This window comes from Athene noctua, chromosome 19 (genome assembly GCF_965140245.1).
Source record: "Athene noctua chromosome 19, bAthNoc1.hap1.1, whole genome shotgun sequence".
NCBI classification, from domain to species: domain Eukaryota; kingdom Metazoa; phylum Chordata; class Aves; order Strigiformes; family Strigidae; genus Athene; species Athene noctua.
In genome coordinates this window covers 8,940,717-8,966,234 of record NC_134055.1, presented here as the reverse complement: position 1 = coordinate 8,966,234, position 25,518 = coordinate 8,940,717, and the positions used below count along the sequence as shown (strand labels likewise).

Here is a 25,518-nt window from a genome sequence, read left to right as displayed (position 1 = left end):
AGATGAGTAGTAAGCAGACTTTGATTAGGATAACAAACTCTTTTCCCCAGAGGCCAGTCACCAATGCATATTTTGGGACAATATGGGAAAGATAACGCAGCAGCCATCTGTGACCTCTTCTTGGAGTGTATGCCAGAATACCCTCTAGACAAACCTGATGCTGAAGGAAACACAGGTAGGTGAGATTCAACAGCTATTACACTTGGAAGTTACTCAAGTTGTATTAATGGTATGTCAGTTTTAAAGCTTTAATTGGCAGTAGTATGTTAAATACAGTAAGGTGCAAACATTACATGGAAACTTAAAGGAACAAAAGGTCCTACTGTGGACTGTGTGTAACACAAGACCTACCACTCTGTTAGCAGGGAAGTATCTGGCTTTTATTTTTCAGTGCTCCTTTTGGCTTACATGAAGGGAAATGCTAACTTGTGTCGTGCAATAGTGAGAGCTGGGGCTCGTCTTGGTGTTAACAATAATCAAGGAGTCAATATCTTCAACTATCAAGTTGCTACAAAACAGCTTCTCTTTAGACTGCTGGGTAAGTACCACTTGCTACAGCTGGAAGGTGTTTTTTAGCTTATGCTTCTGAGATACTTTGGTGGAGAAAGAACTCTGGACATCTGACTTAGATTACTGAAATTCCAGAGGGGCTGAACTTCTGAATATTCAACTTTAAATGAGGGGTAGAAATACAAATTTTTCTCCTGATCAACTGAAAAGTTGCCTAATGCAGACCTGTCAAATACTACTTTTTCTGTAAGGATAGACATAGAGGCTCCTGGCTGCTGTTCAAGTCTAATGTATCCTGAAATGTAGATACTGCTTTTTAACTTGTGCAGTATAGTCACCATGGATAATGTGGTGTTGGTGAAAGCAACTGTACATTGTCTGCAAACAAGACTGCAGCTACTGCAAGAATAGTTAATTATACTGGATGCAATCTAAAACTGGAAAAAGCCTCCTTAATGTTACAGTGTATTCAAGAAGTGTCTGAGCCCATTTTGCCTTTACATTTTTGCCTCTAACAGATATGCTGACGAAAGAACCTCCCTGGTGTGATGGCTCCAACTGCTATGAATGCACTGCCAAATTTGGAGTCACGACAAGAAAGCATCACTGGTAATATGACACATCTTGCTGTGCTTACAAGGAAACAGATTCCTCTTCCAAATGTAGCTAGGCTTGTTCCTTCTGGTGGTTTAGGAAACCTCCATGTTAATGTAGGTGTGTAACCAGTAATCTAGCTGAAACATGCCACCCTGCCCCAGATCAGTAACTTGTGGTCTGCCTAAAATCTGTCTTAAGCAGTTTGTGCACTTAATGTTTTGTTTTGTTGGAAATGAGGAATCATGTCAAAGTTCCAGTAGTGAAATGGAGGATTTGGATGCCAGCTTTCAGTGGTGGGGCTGACTTGCTCTGAAACAGGTGATGTTTGGGGCAGTTGCTGACAGCTTAGGTTGGGGTGCTGTTTGTAATGTGGAAATGATACGAGTTACGTTTTCTTAACTAGTCTGAACTTCTACAAAATATACTGGGTTAAATGGATGTTAAGCTAAGATTTATTTTTTTCTCTTAGCCCAGTGTTCCAGAGAAACTACACATGCATCAGTTGAAGTAGTACAAGGTGACTGACTAGTATAGAAGCAGCATGTGTTTTTTGGCATTAGTATTCAATTATTACATGAGAGATATCAGAAGGTACAAGAAAAATGTAGCATTTCAATTGCTAATGTACCTTTTAGTGATACTATCATTGGCAAAATAATATCAAGCAGTAAAACCCTGGTGTTCACTATGTTCGCTTTTCTCCCACCTCTCTTCTACCAACAGCCGACACTGTGGACGCCTGCTCTGCCATAAGTGCTCAACAAAGGAGATTCCTATCATAAAATTTGATCTGAACAAGCCAGTTCGAGTTTGCAACATCTGCTTTGATGTCCTGACTCTGGGAGGAGTCTCCTAGTATGCTGTGGAAGTGAAGGGATTCCCAGTCAGTTCTCCTGACAGCAGCTCTGCTTACAAGCCCTCTGGATAGGGAAGAGGAGGCCTATACATGTCTTCTGCAATAGACTGAACTAATTAAGGACCCTGTTATGATATATTCCGGTATAAATGACTTTGTATGACTGTAAATGTATTGGGCTGTGATAGACTTCACTAGGAATTCAAGTGGATCGTTGAAACCAAGTGACAAAAGAATTTAGACCCTCTTCTAGTTGCAGTGCGGTATGGAAGCTAAAATTGTTAGGCCGATGTTTGAATCAACATAAAACAGGTCTGTCCTTGACATGGTGCTTTGCACTGAGCAACTCTATTAAGTCCTGTGGCTTTCAGGCTGCTTAGTAGAGATGGCATTAAGTTTCAGGGTAACCAGGTATCTATCTTTGCTTTGTCTTAAAGATATATGTTCCCTTTCTCTAGAGAAGACTTCTTGTGAAGCTAGACTGAGCTGTTGCAACCACTGTTCATTTCAAGAAACTCTTCAAAAATGGGGGTAGTTGTAAGCATAGCTCAAGAATTGTGGCCTTACAACAGAAAGCTTTACAACATCTGATGCAAAGCAGTCAGAATTGCAGATCCACATCTTGATACCTCCTCAGTAAATGTCTCATTAGCTTTAGCATGTTCAAGAGAGGTGCAGGATTGTTTTAGCTGGTAAATACTCTTGCTTGTACCTGCTAGAGCTGTCAGTCTACTTTGTTGCACTTTTGTATTTACATTGCTAGTCCTTCCCATTCATGAAACTGGTATAAATGAACATAAGTGTGCTGAAAGGCCTAAGCATATGCTAAATCGAGAAACACTAAAACTGGTTAAGTAGTCTAACTCACAATACAGCAATAAATGCTGAAGTGCATTATGAATCCCACGAGGGAGAGTAGCACTTTCCTTTGGTTTAAAGACCCTGGTTAACTGCTGCAGGAGAGTCTGTAATCCTACCCATGTAGAATGTGCTGCCCCTCTAGACATGAAACTTGGGTCTCTTTTCAGCTGGATTGCTGGTGAGTGGGAGTGTATTTGGAGGCTTCCTATTAACATTAAGCCTCTGGCCCTGAAGGAAGGATTCTGAACTGGCGGTGTGATGCCAGGCACTTGGATTAAGATGCAGTGTTTTAATCCAGGCTGGTCGTGCTCTCTTAAACATGCTGAATCTGTAAAAATCCAACACCACGTTGTCTAGGTAAACAGGAAAGTACTTTGCTGATAGACAGGGTTATGATTTGGTGGGCAAAGGCTTCAGTCAGGAAAAAATGTGTACTTAAGCAAAACTACATGCCATGGTATGGCTGTTTTCATCCCAAGAGATGAACCTAGTTTAGACTCAGCTCAGCATTCCTCATCTCCATGAACTGTTGTGCATTTACCTAATGACTGTTATCTCCAGTGTACAATATGGACAAGTTGGTGACACACTTGGAGTAGTGGCTTGTCAGTCTTAAAGAGTAAGATGAGATGATAAACCAGACCGCTGCTTTTATGGGAGACTTGCTTGAGGTTTGTCTCAGACTTGTACAAGAAAAGGATGGAAAGGGGTGTAATTGCTGATATTTGCACGATGAATTTCACATCAAGTCTCACTTGATCTGCACTTTGATCTTCCAATACATATATAACTGGAATCTCACCCTTGTAACACTAGAGAAGAATGATGAACGATAATACAAATTTGCTTCACTGTTTAATGTCTGCTGCTATCATGTTCCAACAAAATGCCCTGGGTAGCACAACTGGTCTGTGTAACAGTTACCAATACAAATGGTACATCTCTGGCATAGTATTCTAGATGAATGAGATGGAAAATACTGGTATCCAAAGCATTTAACTTCAACTTAGAGTTTGGGGGGTTTTGAGTGAAATAGATGATGGAAAACATTGTACTTCTAGTCCATTGCTTTCTGATGTTTCAGGGTATCACTGCCTGCAAGTCTCTAGCAGTGAAAGATAACAATGGAGAGACAGTGCATTTGGTGAAAGAAGTCTTGACTGTATTGTATCCCATGATAACATGCTGACTGACTTCTTGGTTTGGAGCTGCAGAGCTGTGGAGTGGTAAGTGTGTGCTCCCAATACTGAAAGATAGCGGTAGAGGAGTGTCCTTCCAAGGCCACAGCCTATGGGCTTCAACTTAATTGGAAAACTGCATGACATGTAATTGCTAAAGCATTTAAACTTTGCTTTTTTCAGTGACTTCTCTGATGGAAGGGGCAAGGGAACAGGAGCTCAGTTCTAACAGAATAAGCAAGCTTTTAAATGACGAAAAACGTAGATCTTGTGAAAATTCAGCTTAACTGAATGGCAAGTTTAAGGCTGGCTAGTTGCTGTTTTTAAAAGTAGCAAAACTACCTGAAACTCTGGGAAGGATCTGGGAAACCACTGTAATGCTCCTCACTTGCTGTTTACAGCAAATACTGTACCAGCTTTCTTACTGAAGTCAGAAAGGAAAATTAAGGTTATTGATAAACTAATGTACAGCCTGAAGTGTTCATTAAATTTAAAGCAACTACATTCAGTGAATTTGATCATTTTGAAGTGCCTTTGAGATTTCCTTCCAGCCAACTCTAAATAGCTTTCTGCCAGAATTCAAGGGCAAAAGCTCACAACTTGAACCAAAATCCACGTTAGCTCTAGCTCAACTGAAGAGGTTGACCCCACCAGGCAGCTGGTGGTGCTCAATCCTTTGTGCACTCTGCCTAGTATTGGTCTGAACTCTCAGACCCCTGAGATTTTTGGGGGGAGTTTTGCTGGCAATGCTCCACTGCAGGGTATAGATGTGAATGGAGGCACTTGGTAACGTAGTAGTGGTCAACACATTTCTAACACTATAAACAACTACTCTTCCTTTTTGTAGCATACTACAGTTGTGACCAAAAACCCCACCCCTCCTACCCCTGCTGTCTTTAAGTGGTATCTATTAACTTGAGAATCAAGTCTGCCAAGCACTGAACAAAAGGGTAAATAGAAAACAAACTTCTGTCCCTGTCAAACCAGGCTTCAGGCACTTCAACAGGGCTGCATGGGAAGTCTGTGGTGGTTCATACTGTAGCTTTTTTGTTCTGAGACTGGATTCCTTTTGATTGCAGTCATGCAGCACTTACACAAGCACAAAATGTGGTCTGGCTTAAGTTCTAATCTGTGTATCTGAAAAAGGTGTAGTCACTGTTTCACACCACTAAGTGGAGTGAGGATGTTGGTGTTGAAGGTACTAACAGCATAGCAAGTTGCTGGCTGAAAGCTGACAGATGCCTTAATGACTTCCCGTGCTGACTTGTACAGCTTCTCACCTAGTGCTTATGAATTAACATGTAACAGTACAGGAGGCCAGGGCTGGACTCTTTGTAGATCAAATGTTAATAGGCAAGTCCTCTTCTTCCTGTAACCAGTAGAGTTGGGTACTGCAGGAAATTAATCTCTAGAAAAATCAAAGCTTGTACGAGTGACAAAAATAACTCTGAACCTTCTAATACCCTCTGAAATAGAAAAGGAAGTCTTAGAACAATGGCATTTTTCTGCACCGTTTGTCTGGAGTCATTGTAAAAATGTATTTTTCCAATATGCATTACTTTGTTGTGTAATTATTCTACTTGTAATAAAATGCATAACTAGATAATGCATTGTGAGGTGGAAACCTTGTTAAGAAAGTATTTTCTATAGATGGCTGCCCCGCTGCAAGCTCCTTTACAAGCCACGAGGAACACTAGGGATATAACATTCAACTGGGCCTGACAACTTTATTTGTTCTGAAATTATTCCAGGTACTCATTTTAATGTTGTGGAACTGCTACAACTGTTGTTTTGGCTGACAAGGTCTGGTGTTCTAGTTTGTACCATGTAGTCATCTCGAATGCCTTATACTAAACTTATCTGTAATCATTCTTATGGAACAATCTGAACTTCCTACAGGCCAGAGCTGGTTCATAGAGTAAACTGGTTCTCAGCTCAGATGCATTAGTCTTTTATTAATAAAACTTACTAAAGTATGAGTGAATGGTGAGCTTCATTAGAGCACTCTCTTTACTTACTCCTTGTGTAACTATCACTATTTTCTTCCCACCCTCTTCTACCATGGGAGAATCCAGGTGAGCTTTTGAATTAGAGTAGAAACAAGATAATCTTGGAGCACTTCAGGTCAGGAAGGGAGTCTCCTCGTTTAATAGATGACTTATTCCTAGGGCAAGACAAACTTCCCCCACCTAGACTGGTTCCAAACACTAAACTGAGGAATAAGCTGTGAAATGGCTTCAACCAACTTCTAACTTAAAGCAACACTGTCCCATCTTGCCCTCCTTCCATTTAACACTTAAGATCAAAACCATCCCCTCTGTATTTCAGCACTACTCCCAGAGTGCTTGAGCATTACAGTAAAATGAAGCTTGCTTAGAAGTTATGTAGCTGATACACCTTCACTAGGACTCTCAACTTGTGACATTGACTTGCCCTTATAAACTGCTTTTTACAGTATTTAATAATCTGAAATTTGCTACAAGTTGTAAAGACCCATTCCTGGGGATGGTTTGACCTTTAAAGGCAAGTTCTTGTTAAAGAGGTGTCCAACAGCAAATGCCCACTAAGTTGTGGAGACAAGAAAGCACTGCTTTGCAGCTCTTGCCTGCAGATTTTACACAGCTTTACCTGTTCTGTGAAACATGCCCAAAGATGCCACAAGCCCAGGGGCTGAGCTTCAGTTCTAGAAGTGTGACTGGGGCCTCAGCACTGTGTGAGGCTCTGCTGCCACGTGGCTACACACACACTTTCCCTGTGGGCTCCTAAGAGCTGGTACATCTGCCTGGAAGGGTCTTGGAGGGCTTTTCTTCAAGATGATTCTGGAAAAGAAACACAGAACCATGTGGAAAAAAACCCCACATTTATTACAACAATGCTGTAAATGTTTAAATTGCCCCGTGGCTCCCATCCACGGCAGCTACAGCCTGGTCTGATCTGAGGTGAAAGGGCTGTGGTATGTCCTGCTGCTGCAATGAAGTGATCACTTGCTCCTGTAATCTTACTAATTGCTTAGATGTGTGGGACCTTCTTTAGAGGTGGTGGAAGCTCAGAACTAGCTCAAAACAGGTGGCAGCTGCCTTAAGAACTGAACATACCTGTGCTGCTGCTGTACACTCTGTAATCCAGGTGTCAGTCCCAAAGCTGCAACTACACCGGACACTGATTCTAACAGTAGATTCTATGAAAAACAGCAACTGCTTCCCTGCAGCCCAGTGTTTCTAGCACTTAGGTATTCCCTTCTCCTTTTCAGCCTCCCACAAAAGGGTAGTAGCTTGCCCTGCTCTCTGGGAGTCACTCGTTACTGAATGTCACCGGCTGTAATAAACCAGATGGAGATTTTAAGGGAGCTGGGCCTGGTGAGGGAACATCCAGCCTCAAGTTACAGCCTGATGGGCACACACTGGATGGGAGGAAGTCACACACCAGAACGGAAATGGTGAATTACAGCAGGATGGTCAACATAGCTTCTGTTACTGCCTACTTAAAACCAGCAATTCCTCATCTCAGTAGTTTAAAAGTAGTGACTCAGGGGACCAGGATGGTGAGGTTAATATAAAACAATGATCGTCATAGGTGGTTTCTACTATCTTCTTTGCACAGTATCCAATACAAACACTACATGAAGAAATACAGCTCTGACCTTTGCCTTCTGTACATGAAGATTTTGATAAAGCCTGTGTTTAACTAAACTGCACAAGTTCCTAGATACTACACACCTTAATTATAGGAGAAATTCATGCTTCTCCCTGCTAACCTTTAAACTCTTTGGAGTACATCAGGTGACTGAGAAGGAGCATTAGCACTACAGTGCAGCAGGCAGAGTTGAAGCGACTGGAGGACTGTGCATAAACCGGGGTCAGTGATACTGCAGCAGCTCTTGCACTCACTGCCTTAAACACAGCACACTGTACCTGCCGTTCTACACACAAGCAGCTATTTCCTGACAGCACAAGAAATTGGCTTTTAAACATAATTCAGGCTGTGCATCTTACAGTTTGTTGCCAGATGGAAAAATACCATGGGAATAAAGCAGTAAGAAAGTATCCCATTGCTGATTTTTTTAGCCACTAACTTGGCTAAAGTGTTTTCTCCTCCTCTCATCTCCCTGTATTAAGAGAGTCACAAAACCCATGAAACTGTTATTGCTCCCTTTGCACAGGCAGGTGGAAGGGAATGCAGCTGGAGCTGCCCACCCAAAGGGAAACGTTTTGCTGTGGGGCTCCGATGCGGGGTCACGGCGCCGTTAGGACACACTGCTCGGCCAGCGGAGGGCAGCCGTCGTACTCCTCCAGGTGAGGGTTATCCAGGTCGCCTCTGTCGCTGTGCTCGGTGGAGTCTGGCTGGCCCCACGGGGGACCAGCAGTCCTCACACACACACAGCCACTCCCCCTTGAACCAGGGCGGTACAGCTTCCGAGGGACTCCAGTCCAGTCTCTGTTCACTCCCCCACTAAGAATGGAAAATGAAAATAAATTACAATTCAAACCCGTGAAAATGCTTCCAGCAAACTGAGAGTCATTAGATAAAAAAACAATCCGGGAGAGGTAGAACAATACACTCACTGGGGTAGACTTTGCTCCCAACAGCCAACATCCCACAGCTTTCTGATACCTTCTTATTGGCTGTGCTTCAAAAACCTGTGGCCTGAACTTGGTTTCATCAGTGCTGCTACATGCTCTCACCCTTCTGGGAGCAATCAACTTCTGCTTCCCACGTTTCTATTGCTGGAAAAGGAATCATAGCCTTGTGTAGCACAGTGTGTCTAATGGCAAAATGCCTTTTTTGGGGGTAGCTAATCACTCACAGATAACCACACACCGCCTTCTGTGCCGTGACTGAACAGTGATTTTAAGAACTAGGGCAAAAGAAAAAATAAAAAAAGGCTCAATTTCTTCTGCAGCTACTTCATAGTGTCTCTTTATGGGCCAAATCCTGCCTGTTCCCCTAACTACTCCATCTTTTAAGACTGTAAACTCTTATACAAGAGACTTAAAACACCCAGTCCCAAGGCCACACCCAAGCTCGTTCACATGTCGAAGCGGATCCCCCAAGGTAGGCAGTACTGCTGGTGTACGGAAAGGAAGACTAAGCATTTTGCAGTGTGGTCTGTGAAATGATTTAATCTTAAAACAAAATAGTTCCTAAACTGTGAGAGGAATACAACTAAACAGGCCAAGTAGGAAATGACTATTTGAAGCTCAACCTCATTTTTATGTGGTTTTAAGTAAAAACTGTTGTGGCAGTAGCCTGTGAGACAGGCTGTGAAACTGTTTGAAAAACATCAGGTAATCCTTGCATTCCTGACAGGTGAGAAAACCTGATCAAATGCAGCAGATGGTCCTAGTGGGATTTCTGTCCTGTTTTCCTGAGAACAGGAGGATCACGTGCAATGTGGCAAATTCTGAAACCTGATTTTGATTCCAGTGTGACAGAAGAGCTTTTGCTTCGGAAATAAAATTCCTAAAAGTACCAGTGATCAGGATGAAAGTTTATTTTTCTTTTACCCGCTCACTGGGTCAGGGAGCAGAGGTCCCCTCCACTACCTCACACTGGAGAACATTTTTACTAGTCCAACCTACACCTCTGGGCAAGTCCAGCCTGGGTGGAGGCTATCAGCAGTTGCTGTTACTGGCAGGGAAAATCTAGTGACTGGTTCACACAGCAGCAGCCGCCCAACCAGGCACAGAGAGCTGCTCCCTGCAGGTTGGCTCTGCCTCTGTCAGAAAGCACAGCCTGAGGAAGGCAGACGGGGAAGGGACCGTGCCTGGCACATCCCAGCGCCTGGCACGTTAGGACCAACCTACACCCTTCTGCAGAGGAGTCAGCAGACCTGACCTACAGACCATGGAGCACGGTGACTGCAGGAGCCAGGACATCTTCCTACACCACTCCTGTTAGGAGAGGCAATGACAAAGCTCAGGGCATCCAAAAAAAGGGCAGAAATTGCTCCACTACAAAGGGTCCAAGCATGACGGTGGGAAGGCCGTTTACCTCTGTCTGGAGCACCAGAATCGGCTGCCCTTAGCAGAGCTCCATTCAGAGTTGCAGGGTGGAAACTGCTGCTTCCTTTGCTCACTTTCTGCTCGGAGCTTCTGAGCTTCCTCAATCGCAGCCTCAGCCTCCCTCAAGGCTTCTGTTGGTGCCCCGTTTTCATCATAGAATCTGCCCACCAGCTTTCCTGGGAAAGGAGAACAATTAAGACTGCAGTGTTTCCAGGCAAGGAAAATGAATAATTCTTACTTTGTTTGGGTTTTTTTTAATTTGTTATTTAAAGACAGAAAAAGGAGGATCCCACCATGGTGCAATTTTAAAACTTAACTGAGTTTACATCCCTTCCATTCTTGGATTACACAGCAATTTACCCATATTAATAAATCCACACAGGACAAGCTTAGGCACAGACTCATTAAAGATCAGAAAGTCAATGCCACTTTCAGCCGCAGAACCCAGAAGTCTTTCCCACCCAAGCACCTCATTCACAAAAATAGTTTCCTTGCACTGCTGGTCCTACTGTCTCCAGAGTCCTGCTAATTTCAGTACTTGCAGCACTGACTCCATGTCTTTTGCTCAGCAGAGACAAGTAAAAGCAGGGCAGAGAGCTGCATCTCACAGTCCAGGGCAGAAAAACTCTTAAGCTTTGCCTTAGAGGAGAGAGGAGAGTGGAGACCAAACTAGGTCTGATTCAGCAGCCCTCCAGCTTGCAGGTTACAGTATGCTGGTCCCCAGCAGCCACCTCAGCACAGGTGAAAGCCCCTCACCAAGGTGTCGCAGACCAAGCCTGGCACTACACAGCGCTGCATCCATGGCCGTGCTGCGGGCCTGCCCTTCCCCACCCACAGAGTCACAGAATCATCTCGGTTGGAAAAGACCTTGAAGCTCCTCCAGTCCAACCATGAACCTCACCCTGACCGTTCCCAACTCCGCCAGATCCCTCAGCGCTGGGTCAGCCCAACTCTTCAACCCCTCCAGGGATCCCGGGGACTCCCCCCCTGCCCTGGGCAGCCCATTCCAACGCCCAACAGCCCCTTCTGCACAGAAATCCTTCCTCAGAGCCAGTCTAATACCCGCTCTACTCCACACGTGTTTCCCTTGCGTGTGATCACCGTGGCCAGAACCACCTACCCACGGGGTCGTAGTTGTCGCTGTAGAAGGAGAGCCAGCTCTGGATGGCGAGCATCTCTCCTGGTGACAGCGCCGAGACGTCGTCCACCAGCCCCGCCTGGGTGAAGTCCCCGGTGGCAAACGCTCTGGTGGCATCTCTCCCTGTGGGGTGGGCAGGCGGTGAGCCCCCACGGCCAGGCCCTGCTTGGCCTCACCAAGCCCCCAGCCAGGCCCAAAGGCAGGGAGGTCCCCTCCCCCCCGCCCCACTGGAGGTACCTGCGAAGCCGCTGTAGGCACCGCCGGGGCCGTAGTGCCCGCGGCCACGCTCCACGTCGAAGACGCGGCCCAGCACGGCGAGGTAGAGGCCGGGCTCGCCCGCCGCCCCGCGGTACCGAGCCAGCTCGGCAGCGCTCAGCAGGCGGCCGCGGGGCGTCAGCAGCCAGGCGCGGGGATCGAACCCGCGGCCCAGCAGGCAGGCGGCCCCCAGGCACAGCAGCGCCGCCGCCGCCGCGCCCCGCCGCATGGGGCCGCGCCGCCGCGCCGGGCGGGGCACGTGTCTACACCACGACCGCGCCCGACCCCTTCACGACACTTTCCTCGCCGCACGGCAGCGTGGCGGCGCCTGACGGCAGCGCGGCCGCCGCCCTGTACGTGTGCGGGAGGGGGCGCGCGCACACACGCGCGATCCTTCCTACGGCTCTGCTTTACGGCGAGTGTCGCGCGTGGCGCCGTGCCTTCCCGGGGCGGGGTGCGGTTTGCGGCGCCGGGTGTCGCTTGGCGGCAGTGTGGCGCGGCCGCCGCCGGCCGGGAGCTGACAGGTGCGGCGGGCCGGGAAGTTGCTGACTAAGCCGGGCCGGGCGGAGCCGGGGCGGCGGCGGCCGGACGAGGAAGGAGAAGCGGCTCTGCCGAGCGTCGGCTCGCAGTCGTCGGCGCCACCGAGGGGCTCATGGGGACGGCGGCGAGCCACAGCAGCGAGGAGGAGGAGGAGGGCGCCGAGGAAGGCATGGAGGGGGCGGCCGCCGCGCCCCAGACTGGCGCTCCCTTCTCGTCCGGCGCCGCCGCCAGCCCGGCGCCGCCGCTGCCCCCGGCCGAGGTGCTGCTGGACCAGGCCCGGCTGCGGGAAGCCACGGCGCGGCTGCGGGAGGCGGCGCTGCCCGAGTCGCTGGTGTCGCGGCACCACAGCACGCTGGTGCGCTGGCTGGAGGAGCGGCTCAGCCGCGGCGACGAGGCCGTCAGCCTGGAGCAGTTCTGCGAGGTTCTGGAGAGCGTCTCCCGCCTGGCGGCCGGCTCCCGCGGAGAGAGCGAGGAGGTGGGGGGACGGCGGGCCTCGGCCCGGGCCGGGGCCGCTGCGCGGGCGCGGAGCACCGGCCGGGAAAGCGCCCTCGGGAGGGACCTGCCCGCCGGGCCCGCGGAGAGGGTGGTGGGAGCGCTGGGGGTGCTGCCGGGGGTGGGTGCCCACGAGCCCGGGGGTCTTCCCGAGCCCTCGGTGTGGGCATGGGGTGCGAGCAGCGTAGCCCGTGACACGCCCGTGGCGACCCCAGTCACCCCTCTCTGGGAACTGGGGCGAGGCCAGGCCGCAGGGTGCTGCAGCAGGTTAAAAAAGTGGCTGTTGCCTCAGATAGGCAGGCTGTCAGCTTAAAGATACGTGTTGATTTTTTTTTTTTTTAAACTATATTTGTTTTCAGTGGCGGTGCTCAGCAGCTGCTTTTGAACAAAACGGTTATTTGCAACAGGATTTCTGCTGTTGCTGCTGCTAGTTCAGGTGGTGGTAGCATAGGTAGGAAATTCTGTACAAGTAATTCCTCTGAGATATTTGCTAATGGTATCAGCAAGTCATAGTTTACCAGACTTAATTTTATTGTTGCTTTTTGCAATCAGCAGTGGAATTGTCAAGTATCTCTTCGGGATCCCATTACTTATTGTAAAGTAAGAGTTTTGGAAAACTTGTAAAAAAGTAGTGTAAGAGAGTTCCCCCTCCACAGACGAGTCTTCAGGTAAGGTTTTAATGGTAGAAGGGAGTACTGTTTCCTTTCTGCTATGGGAAGGGTTGTGGAGACCTTAACATCTAAAACATTTAAGCTTTAGCTTTACTCTCTAAACTAGCATTTAAAATGCAGTAGAATACCCAGTTGGGAATTTCACACTCAATTGAGAAAGTGGTTATGTCTGAATTTCTTGCTGCATGCAGTTCCTGAGTCTCACCAGTGACTTCCTTCTGCCTTTGTATCGCTCCCGAGTAGTAGAATAACTTGGCAAAGTGTTACACATACGCTACTTGAAATCAGCACTGACATGTTAACAAGACTACTGAAAACTGGGAAGAGATTAATTTTGTTGTACAGATAGGTACGTTTGTACCAGATTGTTTTAAGTACCTTGCTAAAATGTGACCTCCATTTCCAGTTCCTGTACAGGAGCCAATAAAGAACACTTCTTCATTTGTACCAACAGTAAGAGTGAAATTAGTACATCGGGGTTCTTTCTGTTAATACAAACAACTGAGCTTTGTGGGCTGCAGAAATATTTGGCATTGTCTGAATTGCACATCTTCCTCTGCATGAAGAATGTGGTGGTTTGGGGATTTTTTTTTCCTGCTCTCGGGAGTGAGGAAAAAACTTGTCAGAGGATTTGTCATGGTAAAGATATGTGGTCGCATCTAGTCTGTCCTGCAAAGTTGAGATGTTGGGAGTTGTGTGGAAAACCTTGATGTCACTGTTTCTATAACTGGCACTAGCTCATGGGCTGTAGTATTTTAGATTCCCAGGATGTATTTTACCCTGATGAGAAGTTAGTTTGTGGGTGGCTGGTCAATAGGTTTCACTTTTTCATGTTTATAGAATCCTGTCTGGCATAGACTGTTTTGATCTGCCCATTAAGTTGTTCTGTTCTCAGGGTGGGGCTTGTGAACAGAAACTTGAGTGCTTTATGGGCAAAATGAGCCTCTGTTTAAATGCAAAATCTATTTTCTAGATAAACTGAACCTCTGAATCCTTTTTTCTTATTTATTAGTGCTTCAGCAGCTATTATGTAATGTATCCAGCTTTTGCTTGAAACATTAATGCTGCAGTTCTGCTGAGAGCAAAGGATGGAATGCAGAGTTTTCCTAAGTCACACTTCAGATCTTCTGTCATGCTGTCCAACTCCTGAGCTGTCTGAGAGATGAGGGGGTGATTTTTTCCATGTGCTGTGTTTCCTAGCCATCACCTTTGCCCAGGAAACATGTTTCTTTTTTATTTCTTCATGTTTGGGGTTGAACTGGGTAGGAAGTGGATGGACTTAATGCTTTTGTTTAGGAGCAGAATGCAGCGGGATTGTGGTACAGAGTACAGTTTGCATACTGATTTTTTTTTTTTTTTTTCTTTTTTGCCCCATTGCACAGGAAAGCTTGTCTGAGCAGTGGAAATTGTGTATGCTTTTTGTCAAATATGGAGTTTAAGTTATACTGAACAGTCAAAAAATAATTTCAGAGTTCTAGGGTCAGTGCACTCTCCTGAGACCATCGTAAGAGTTTAAAAATAAGATAGCAAAATACTGCATTAAAATGCAAAGAAAATCATATATGTGGTAATCTCTACTTACAGGAGAGTATAAGAAATAGGTTTAAAGTAGCTATCAGCAGATCCAGCCTTGTCACATTGTGTGTGGTTTGTTTTCACTAGTATCACAAAACTTGTTCTCTTGTTTACTTCGTATATTAGTAATTGCACAGTCTGACTTCAGTTATGAGGAGAAGTCGTCACAATGTCAGGAATGGCATGGTGCAAAACTGTACGCTGACTTGTTTTGGCAACAGAGTTATGTTTGTTAAAATTAATTCCCTGAGTATTGTTGTCCTCAAGCAAAGGTCTTTTTTTGCTTCGGTATCTACCTGATGCCCAGCATCAGTCATCTGTGGTACCTTCTGGATGCGCAGTGCCAGTCCTTTTTGCTACTAAGAATAACTTTTTAAAAGGTGATTATTGTTAGCATGGGTTCAGCTCTATGTTTAACAAGAGTTGATAAGACTGCTAAGCTAAAATTCAGCTCTGTGCTGTAGAAGTGGCATTGGAGCTTTAGTCACCTGAAATACAGCATTTCGATTCTGTTGTCTTCTAGGACTTTGCTCTCATTTAAGTGGTGTAATTATGTCATGGTTAATTGGCAGGTTATATTTTGATCTAGTCATTTCAGATTATTTCTCTCTAGGATAGGGCTTTCAATGGTACATTAAGGTTGATAATCAGGTAGCAAACCAAGAGATTCAAGCATAAGCCTCCTCCCAAACAGCAGTGAATTCTTGACTCTCTCAGACACTTGTGAGATGATCTGTTCTTGGAGGCCAAGTTTCCTTGGCCATGTAGCTGAACTTGAAATACCAAGTTCAGGTCCGGGAGACTGAAGTCTTGCTCATAAAGAAATAGCTTTTGTAAGCGTATTCCCAATTTATATGAAGAAAAAAAGTGGATACTCCTGAAATACTGCATTTGGGGGGTGTACGCTCAGGTTTTTTTAGCAATTAAACAGAAGTTTGTTTCAAAATTAACTACAATTGTAAAAATATAGGGTTTTTTAGTAGTAGTGTATCACTGGATCATGAGTTCTCTGAAGTGGCTAGGTAAAAAAATTTGTATTTATGAGCTTGGTTCTGGTTTATAGGCTTAGCTGAATAAAAATACCTTGTTACTTTTGTTAGTACAAAGATGTGAAATGCATAGCTGTGTTAGTTACTTTTTATACATGCTCAACACTATTTTATATGTTAAAAATGTATCCTGAGGTTAAAGTTAATAAAGCTGCCCATGGTTCCCCTTGATAAGAAAAAAAAAAAATCTGTTCTAACTCCATTATTTTCACAGATACTTTGATAAACTATGTTAAACTGGTATTTTGTGTAGGAGGACAGTATATGGAAGGAAATACACATTTAAAAAAATATTTTGGTTGTAAGGACAATTTCTTAAATAAAGGAAATCTTTAAAACCTGAAAGAATTTGAGTGGATGCAGTGAGTTGGATGCAGCAGTAATGAGTAATGGATGGTATGGCTTTTAGAACTAACTTGGCCTTTAATGTAGGAGCTTTTTAGTGTTCTTTTGTGGGCACCTTGTTTGTTGTCACAGATGTCAGGTGGATGGATACTGCTGATTCACCGGTATAGATGATGTGCTGTCTCCACCTAAGCATAACTACAGTTGACTTTTATAGGAGAGCAGTGCAAATGCCTTAAAACCTGCTAAAGACTGCAGATTTCCAGCCAGGCTGCTTCCTGTTGTCATGAGTTCAATACTATGGAAAATAGATTCTTTTGGTTTTTATTTAATGATGTTATAATGTTTATCACTATGGTTTTTATGAAATACCTTGAATTCCTGCTTGAAGTAAATATGCTGAGATAAATTTTCTTTTTATGTTCCTCTTCAGGCCTTTGCACAATTTGATGCTGAAGGAGATGGCACCGTAGATGTGGAAAATATGCTGGAGGCTCTCAAGAATTCTAGTGGAGCTAATCTTCAAGGGGAGCTTAGCCATGTAATCAGGCAACTGCAAGCTTGTTCCCTGGTTCCAGGTATGAGAGCGGAGTGACAAAACAAATGGTTTACCAAGTCCTGCCCCATACAAGGGGTGCTGCTTCAGTAAATTGCTTTAATAGTGTTGCTTGTCCTAATCTTATCAAAACCATACTCCAGGTCATTCTTGCTTCTCTAGTGTCAAACGAGTGAATTTGCTGTAAACTAAACATTTCCCATAATTATATCCAACTGACTTTCATAAATAATCAATATTTTCTTCTGTTTCTGAATGGGGGGCTTCTTATCCTTGTTTGGTTTATCACATAGACAGAAAACAGTTCCTTGTGAAATTTTGGTGAGTCCCTAACTAATGCAGTCTTGTACTTGGTAACTGGAGGAATAAATCCTCTACTGAGTCTGTTTCAGGTGATGAGTCATACACTTTAGTATCATTATACTGTTATTTAGCATTTGAAATCCTGATAAAACGTAATTCATGTTTTATAGCATATAGTTTGGAAAGTGTCAGTTTCCAGAATTTGATTTCTGGGATAAGTATCAGTTACTGACTTTCCTTCTAAGCTTTTGATGATAAGTGGCTAAAGGGGATTTGCCTTAGAGGATCAGACAGGAAGGGTTAGGATTGGTTAGTAGATAAGTCAGAGGGGAGTACTTATGGAGTACTATTCTGTGCATCTAAATGCACCATGATTCAGGGTACTGCTGTTCAGGAGCTGAAATTTCTTCTGAAGTCTAACAAAAGCATTAGGCACCTCTTTGGGAATAATCCACAATGCCAGAGTGAGATGCTTAGCGTAGCTCAAGGTGAGTGATGTGAGTACATCAGCTTGTTAGCCAAGCAGCAGCTGTTTCACTTGGATATTGAAGGTAAGGGTTTGGAACTTTTGGGACAGCAAAATAAGTGTAAGAAGTCAAGATTTTGGGTGATTATTTTGAACCCCTTCAGGTATCTCAGGTAACTGACAAAAATATTTGTCTGTGCTTTTCACAGTCCTGTGATAACAGTTGCAAACTTAAGCTACTCATGGTGGTGGAATGTAGTTCCAATATTGGCTCCCATGCTTAACTGGGATTTACCTAGTAATAAGATATAGAGCAGAAAAATGATGACTTGGTCAAGTCAGATGTTGCAGCAAAGATAGAAATAATGTTTCTTTCTAGGTTTTATAGATATATTTTCTGAATCAAAAGAGTGTCTTGGTCTTCATGCTTCAATGATACTGAGATTCTTGCACCGGAATCGGATTTCTAGTACTGCCATCCCTTACCCAGTGCTGGAGTACTTCAACAATATCTGTACTATGCGGTCTTCTGTGCTGAAGGATTCTTTAGATCGACTTCTCCTAAAAGAGAGAGGTATGTAATATTTTTCTTTTTTTTCAGGATGATAGTGTAAGTATAGCTTGAAGAAGAAATTAGAGATAAAAAGCTTTCTTTGCTGTTTAATCTTTAACAGGCATGACTGTTTATGAAGTTGGTCTGCATGCTTCTGTAGTGTTTTTGTTGGTCTTTTGAGGCACATATAAATTGATTTTATAATTGCCTAGCAATCCGATTAATACTGGGGTATTTTTCATCTTTCTCCTGACCCGTTTCACAATTATCGTATAATCATAGAATGGTTTGGGTTGGAAGGGACCTTAAAGATCGTCCAGTTCCCACCCCCTGCCCTGGGCAGGGACACCTTCCCCCAGCCCGGGTTGCCCCAAGCCCCGTCCAACCTGGCCTTGAACCTTCCAGGGCGGGGGCAGCCACAGCTGCTCTGGGCAGCCTGTGCCAGGGCCTCACCCCCCTCACAGGGAAGAATTTCTTCCTTATATGTCATCTAAATCTGCCCTCTTTCATTTTAAAACCATTACCCCTCATCCTATCCCTACATACCCTGACCAAGAGTCCCTCCCCCCTTTCCTGCAGCCCCTTTCAGCCCTGGGAGGCCTCTCTAAGGTCTCCCCGGAGCCTTCTCTTCTCCAGCTGAACCCCCAACTCTCTCAGCCTGTCCTCACAGGGGGTGCTCCAGCCCCCCGAGCATCTTCACAGCCTCCTCTGGCCCTGCTCAAGCAGGTCTGTGTCCTTCTGGTGTTGGTGCCGCTAGAGCTTGGACACAGCACCGCAGGGGGGTCTCACCAGAGAGGAGCAGAGGGGGACAATCCCCCCCTCACCCTGCTGCCCACACTGCTCTGGGTGCAGCCCAGCACACGGGTGGCTTTCTGGACTGCCAGCACACATTGCTGGATCACAGTCAATTTTCCATCCACTAATATCCCCAAATCCTTCTCGTCAGAGCTGCTCTCCATCCACTCCTCACCCAGCCTGTACCTGTGCTGGGGATTGCCCCGACCCATGGGCAGGACCTTGCACTTGACCTTGTTGAACTCCATGAGGTTCACATGGTCCCACCTCTGCGGCCTGTCCAGGTCCCTCCGGACGGCACATCCCTTCCCTCCAGCGTGTGACTGCACCACACAGCTCGGTGTTGTTGGTGAACTTGCTGAGGGTGCCTCAATCCCACTGTCCATGTCCACGACAAAGATGTTAAACACCAGTCCCAACCCTGACCCCTGAGGAATGACACTCATCACTGCTCTCCGCTGGGACACTGAGCCGTTGACCGTAACTGCGACTGTCCAGCCAGTTATGATGATTACTAACTTACAATATTCTCTATTTGGTCAAATATCTCAACTAGTTGCTGGAAACTTAGTTTTCATGTGAAGATGAATGTTTTCTGAAGTTGACTGTTCAGTATTAAGAAATAATTTATTATTTTGGGGTAGAGGTAGTGAATCTTTTATTGTATTTCAGATGGGGCTGTCCTGGTGGCCTCCCCCGAGGGATAGCTCCTTTTCTTCACAGCTTGACTTAATATTTTTAGATCCCTGCACTTCTCTTGAAACAGATAGAATTACCTGGGGAAATAGTCTGCTTTGTCCCTTCCCTAGAACAGCTGGATTGGAGCTTTCTCCATTGTATTTTACTTTTTACTCTCATCTGTATTTTGGCATAATAATAATAATAATAAAGCACTGATGAGGACAGTAATGAAAGGAGGAGATAAAGGCTATTGAACTCCAGACAAAGTAGGTGTTTTCATACTCCAAGTGGTAGACTGATATTATTGTGATTTCATCTGAAATGAAACTTTCTAGTTTCTGTCAGAAACACTTCTTCAGGACCTGTGTTCTGTGCCAACAATTTATTTTATACGAGGTAGTTATTATAAAGATATAACAGTTCTCAAAACAAGCAAAAGAAGAACATGATGAGTGATTTTATTTTTTTTTTATTATTTTTTTTTTTCTTTGCAGAATACCCCAGTGACTTGAATGGTAATCAGGAGTCGGACAAACTGAAGTCTGTCACAAAGTGCTATACTCACATAGAAACCTCATCCAATTCTGCAGATATTGACAAGATGACAAATGGAGAAACTACATCCTTCTGGCAGTCGGATGGGAGTGCTCGCTCACATTGGATACGGTGAGCGACACAGCAACATACAGCTGAGTTTTGGGGTAGTTAGTCCTTAGGTATTGCAGCCAGTGGGGTGTAATTGAAAAAAATTGTGGATTTAATGAGTGACAGATGAATATAGTTGAAAGCAGAAGTCTTTAACCTCAGTATAAAGTTTAAAGGCCTAATCCATGCTGACACCTACCCTTATTTTGTAGCAAAGTTTTACAAAGTGTTACAGATGCAGTGGTCAATACTTGAGTAGAAGCACTTTGCCAATGTCTAGAAAGTTACTGCTCCATGAAACAGAAATGTTTAGTGGTTTTTTGGTAGTGTGTGTAGAATGTATACTTTTAAAAATGCTAATCTCATTTTGGTCATTATTGACACTACATTTTTATTCCCGAGAAATGAATTCTCAGTTCAAAATCTGAACAGTAGAGAATTCTACATTCTCACTGTCAGAGGTGACTGTCTTATAAGACAATTACAATTTCTCAAACCTGTTCACCATGATATGGGGTTGGTAATGCCTGTGAAGCTTTAGGTAATTTCCAGTGGATTTATTTGTGTTTGTAAATGTGGAAACTGGGTGAAGCTTAGCAAAATATGAAGTGCTTGACTTATCTTCTCTTTGCAAGAACTGTTTTATCTTCTTTACTCTGCAGTTTAAAGATGAAACCAGATGTTGTTTTGAGACATCTGTCCATTGCGGTGGCAGCCAATGACCAGAGTTACATGCCACAGCAAGTTACAGTGGCAGTGGGAAGGAATGCCAGCAGTCTGCAGGAGGTCCGAGATGTTCACATTCCAAGCAATATCACTGGCTACGTAACACTGTTGGAAAACGCTAACATTAGTCAGATGTGTGAGTCAATAAAGATACCATTGGTATACTGTTTTGCTGCTTTTTTCGCAGGTGAAAGGTGGGGTAGATCATAGAATAATGTGTTGAAATGTCACTCATTAGTGCAGAAACTTTAGCTCTCATCCTTGGGTCAGAGAAATAGCCTTAATTGTAGTTCAATTTCTGACCTGTAAGAGAGTCTTTCTCATGGCGTCTCTCTGTAACTTGGGCTTGAAGGATGAAAAGCCAGAATGGCTAAAGATGTCGTTTTAGCCTGTCAACTTGAAGACAGTGGGCAGTCTTAAAATATCTTTGCTCGCAGAGTGAAAGCATATGTTGGATAATAGTATCTAGCGAAAAATCTGCTTCTGAGCCATGGGTTTTTTTGGTAGCGAAACTCTGAAGCTGGTCAGATGATTTTTGTAAAGCAGGTTTTATGCTAAGGGTTTTTAAGCAGTGTTATTTTTAAGTCTGGTAGATCTGTGGGTGCTACATTGGAATCAATCAGAGGAAAGCTGCTCCTTCCTAAGATGGTTTCTGTAGCTTCAGAAATTGTGTCCCTTTAGCTCAGATAAATGCTTTTCACAAAGATGAACTTTCACTGCCACAGAAGTGGGCAGCCAGGATGTTGTTCCCTGAAAGTAACTATGACAGTGTTAGCTATGCAAAATGGTCAAGAATTGCTGTGAAAATTTTTATGTAACTTAAAAATTTGCTTTGAGGCTTTACTGTTTTATCTTCTACACTATCACTGCCAAGATGCTTCCTGTGTGTGGAGGTAAAAAGTACTGGGGAAATAATCTATGATCTATTTTTCACTTTGAGGGTCCTTTACTACTTTTTTCCTACTTTCTAGCTGGACAATATGTAATGGATCATAGAGGCCATTCAAAGGCTAAATTTTCCAAATCATAGGGTGCTCAGTGAAGAAACCCATGGATAGTTGTCTATATGTGGGTGTACTGTTATCTGTGGCTATTTTTCTAAGTGGTTTTGCAGTAATTATTGTCTTGAATATCTGGATTCTTCTAGATCTAATCCAGCAGAATAAATGGGACAAAAATTCTGGTTTGTGTTTTAACAGATGTACAGATAAACATTAAACGTTGCCTTAGTGATGGGTGTGACACTCGAATCCATGGGCTCAGGGCTGTCGGTTATCAAAGAGTTAAGAAGGTGGGCGTCTCTGTGTGCGATGCTTCGGCTATCTGGTACTGGTCTCTGCTCACCTCACTGGTAACAGCTTCCATGGAAACAAATCCAGCATTCGTTCACACTATTTTACAAAATACTCAGTAAGTACCAAACTTCCGTGCTGTGTGATTGATTTTTATTTTTAATGCTTCCAGCTTCAGTGAACTAATCTTATCTTGTGTAACTGGTTTCCACTCCCTCCATTAAGGTGTTTGAACATCTTTTCAGCTATCACACTGTTTAAATTTTGATATTTCTGGAACAAGTATAATTCTCCTGGCTGTTGTATCTAATCAAGTTGTTAAACCATGACTGAACGGACACTGAAAAATATGTTTCTTACCTATCCTTTGACTTGTAATCATTATGAGAAGCCTAAAATGAGTTAATTTTCTATGTTAATTTTATGGATTATAAATATTGGACACGTCCCACTTATGGAGCTTAATTTAGCTAAATTTTTGCTTGTGTAATGTCTTGTCATGCATTACGTGGGGGTATAGTTGGGTACATGTAGTATCTCTGGGCAGATGTTTGCTTGGGGTGACTGGCCATTTTCTGTGTTAACATTTCCTTGTTTGACTGCCAAACACTTCTGCTCGATGACTTGAAGGATTGGAATCCTAATAAAATAACTACACACCCACATCAACTTTTATAGAGCTTAGTTAGCATGATGCCACGATGCTTAAGAGCCCTGCTGTATTAGGTTAATGAATACTGTAGGCTAAAGTCCATTAAGCCTATCTCTTAATTTGTGTCATCTATGAAACCTCTTTAAAGTCTAGATAACTTTATACGTGCTTACATCTGAGGAAGGTTCATAGGTGCAAGCTTTACTAAAACTGAGGGCCTTCAGTTTTGCTACAGTTTAGTTATTTTCTAGAAATACAACATGAATACTGAGCTAATAAAACCTAAAAAAGTTACAGTGGAGAAATCTTGACTAAAAATATATAAAAAATATGACTCAGGAATTACAAATTCAGTGTTTGGAATTATAAAGCAAAAACCAAACTTTAGTATTGGAGAAAATGACTTTGAAACCACTTAAGAATATCTGTTTTCAGGGGTTATTACATTATCTTAGGAAATCAAACAGAAATCCTCATCTGAGCTAACCAGTTTCTCTCTTAGTTTCTGTAATTGTTCTGAAAGAATTTAAAAGCAATTTTCCTTTTATTAACAGACTCTTACTCAATTCTAGAACTATTTAAAATTAATAAGTACTTGGACACTAAGCTGTTTCTAATGCTGTCACAGATTTAATTCAAACCCCCTTGACTTATTTGTCTTGTTAAATCTGAGAAGATGAGGCTGAGATTCAAGATTACCTAGCAGTCACTGAACTTTCCCCACCTAGAATGCAATACTGTTCTTATCTTTTGAACAGATTCTCTGTGTAAATAGACTTTCTGCATTCAGAATCTATTTGTAGAGACCTATGTGTAAAAAGCATGAAGATTCCAATGTCTAATTCATTTTAGAAGGCTGTTTTCTCTTGATTCTGTCTGGCTTTCTGATGTTATATTCTGACTTTTTTACTAGGAAAGCACTGCAACACATGCCACCTCTATCCCTAACATCAGGCTCTACAGATTTTTCAAGCTTTTTGTCTCCAAATGTTTTGGAAGAAGTCGATAGCTTCCTTATAAGAATAACAAGGTGAGATTGTGTTGATATATTTTGATGCAGGGGAGAATGGTTTAGAAGAATTTGTATAGCAAATTCATCTCACTTTTACTCACCTGCTCTTTTCTCAGTATCTTGAAAAATTCAAAGACATTAAGAAACAGGTACTTTAGATTTCTCCATGAGATAAATTTAAAAGAAGAAATTAAGAAATTTGTCTTTATTTAAAAACATTGTCCTGAGTTTTCATACTGTTGTTGTTTTCCCTCCCCAGCTGTTGTACTACTCCAGAGGTTGAACTTACACTCTTGGCCTTTGCCTTAGCCAGGGGGAGTGTTGCTAAAGTGATAAGTTCCCTTTGTACAATCACTGATCATCTGGACACTCCATACAAGGCTTCATCCCTTATCGCTTCCATGGCAACAGTCAGACAGAGCCTGCTGTATAAATATGGTAAATAAATAATTGTTGGATCCTTTACTGTATATACTTAAGACAATATGCAGCTTTGAGTTGATTTATTTGTTCTGCTGGGGTTTAAAATTATACAAGACTTTTAAATTAAGATGTGTTTCCAGGAAGATAGTCCGTGAAGCTGAACTGCCCTGAAGGTTGGTGATTAGATTAGCTTTTTGTGATTTAAGAATTGAACCAGGTGGCATGACCTTGAGGGAGGACACATGAACTCTGTAGATAGCAGCCCCTATATCAAGATGGTGATAGTGTTTGTATTGTATAAAAGGCAAATGACATCAAGTATTTTTAGTCTTCCAATAACACACTTTTTTGTATGTTTAGCCTTAATAAGTGGTCTCTATTGCAAACATGCACAAATTTAAGATATGTTTTAAATGTAATTTCATTAGCATCTATTTACAGTTCTGAGTATGTCATAAGTTCAGAGCTGTGCATGGTCTGACATAAGGTGGTAAGATTTTGCTGTATCGACTCTACTTGTTTGATAAATCTGTATTTTCTCAGGTGTCAACTTCTGAGATTATCATTAGTGTCTCATGAAGAATTTTTCCCTTTGTTTGCCTTTTAGTATGTTTTTTTCCTCAGGACTTCTTGGCTTGTGCCAAAGAATACATTAATAAGTTTTATACATTAATATATATATTAATATTTTATAATTATGCTATCAGTATTTCAAAAGTTTTGAAAATTGTTTTGTTTTTCCTAGAGTAGCTGCTGCTTTTTTGCAAGACAAGAGTGGTGTTTCATGTGTTGTGAATTCCAAAGTGTGCACACAGTTGAAGGAACATTAGTTGTCATGATTTTCATTGTCCTTCTGTCTGTATCTAAAACTTGAGCTATTTTAGATTAATGGATCTGTTATACTCCAGTTTCTTTCCCTTTTTTTGTATGACAGTGTTAAAAAAGTCTCAGTGTTGTAATATTTTCTTTTTTTTTTTTCTGTGTGAAGAACTTAAAACTGGAAAATGGGCTTTCTGTTTAATGAATTTGATAAATCTTGATTTTCTTTCTTAGGAAAACTATTGCGACTGACTTTGCAAGCATGTGATGTAAAGGGAAAAGAAGATAAATCAGGGCCTGAAAACCTCCTTGCAGAGCCGTGGACTGGGGATGGTAAGAACCTGGACTTAAAATCTAGAATATTTAACCAGACACTGAGGCTGTTAACAAGGCTGTGGTGCTGTTGCATGTGTATTTGCTACTACTCAACAGTTTTATGAGATGGAAGATCTGTGATTAAAAAGCAAGGCAAACCAACATGTAAATTCTATTTTACAGCAAGGTGAATGTCTCAGGAGCCAGTTTA

The 25,518-nt window shown here is 43.3% G+C and overlaps 3 protein-coding genes across 7 annotated transcripts in view; 2 read left to right on the top strand and 1 right to left on the bottom strand.

The window, feature by feature from the left end:
* Positions 1-5,986, top strand: part of ANKFY1 (ankyrin repeat and FYVE domain containing 1) — a 33,960-nt gene extending 27,974 nt beyond the window's left edge. For 3 of the 4 annotated variants that reach the window (XM_074923175.1, XM_074923174.1, XM_074923173.1), the window contains exons 22-25: positions 51-175; positions 392-538; positions 1,029-1,119; positions 1,831-5,986. In XM_074923175.1, the coding sequence (XP_074779276.1) occupies positions 51-175; positions 392-538; positions 1,029-1,119; positions 1,831-1,963 (496 nt within the window). In that variant the 3' untranslated portion in view covers positions 1,964-5,986. The remainder of the gene's footprint in view (positions 1-50; positions 176-391; positions 539-1,028; positions 1,120-1,830) is intronic. The other variant, XR_012634878.1, reaches the window with a different exon arrangement.
* An 859-nt stretch (positions 5,987-6,845) lies between these two features.
* CYB5D2 (cytochrome b5 domain containing 2) lies at positions 6,846-11,657 on the bottom strand. The gene is made up of 4 exons (XM_074923176.1): positions 11,380-11,657; positions 11,125-11,265; positions 9,994-10,180; positions 6,846-8,451 (listed from the first exon to the last, which is right to left on the bottom strand). Exons 1-4 carry the CDS (start codon positions 11,624-11,626, stop codon positions 8,235-8,237), a joined length of 792 nt encoding a protein of 263 aa, XP_074779277.1. The 5' UTR covers positions 11,627-11,657; the 3' UTR covers positions 6,846-8,234.
* Positions 11,658-11,901: 244 nt separating this feature from the next.
* ZZEF1 (zinc finger ZZ-type and EF-hand domain containing 1) overlaps positions 11,902-25,518 on the top strand; it is a 61,950-nt gene continuing 48,333 nt past the window's right edge. For both annotated transcript variants that reach the window (XM_074922575.1, XM_074922574.1), the window contains exons 1-9: positions 11,902-12,412; positions 16,503-16,647; positions 17,774-17,968; positions 19,918-20,089; positions 20,731-20,930; positions 21,994-22,204; positions 23,652-23,768; positions 24,010-24,188; positions 25,227-25,325. In XM_074922575.1, coding sequence (XP_074778676.1) covers positions 12,050-12,412; positions 16,503-16,647; positions 17,774-17,968; positions 19,918-20,089; positions 20,731-20,930; positions 21,994-22,204; positions 23,652-23,768; positions 24,010-24,188; positions 25,227-25,325 — 1,681 coding nt within the window. In that variant the 5' untranslated portion in view covers positions 11,902-12,049. The remainder of the gene's footprint in view (positions 12,413-16,502; positions 16,648-17,773; positions 17,969-19,917; positions 20,090-20,730; positions 20,931-21,993; positions 22,205-23,651; positions 23,769-24,009; positions 24,189-25,226; positions 25,326-25,518) is intronic.

Bases quoted from the DNA above. Each gene is read 5' to 3' on its own strand.
- CYB5D2 (XM_074923176.1), bottom strand. From the start codon at position 11,626: ATGCGGCGGGGCGCGGCGGCGGCGGCGCTGCTGTGCCTGGGGGCCGCC. The intron at 11,266-11,379 runs GTACCTCCAGTG...CCCACCCCACAG, and splicing joins TGCCTACAGCGGCTTCGCAG to GGAGAGATGCCACCAGAGCG. The intron at 10,181-11,124 runs GTAGGTGGTTCT...CTCCTTTCCCAG, and splicing joins CGACAACTACGACCCCGTGG to GAAAGCTGGTGGGCAGATTC.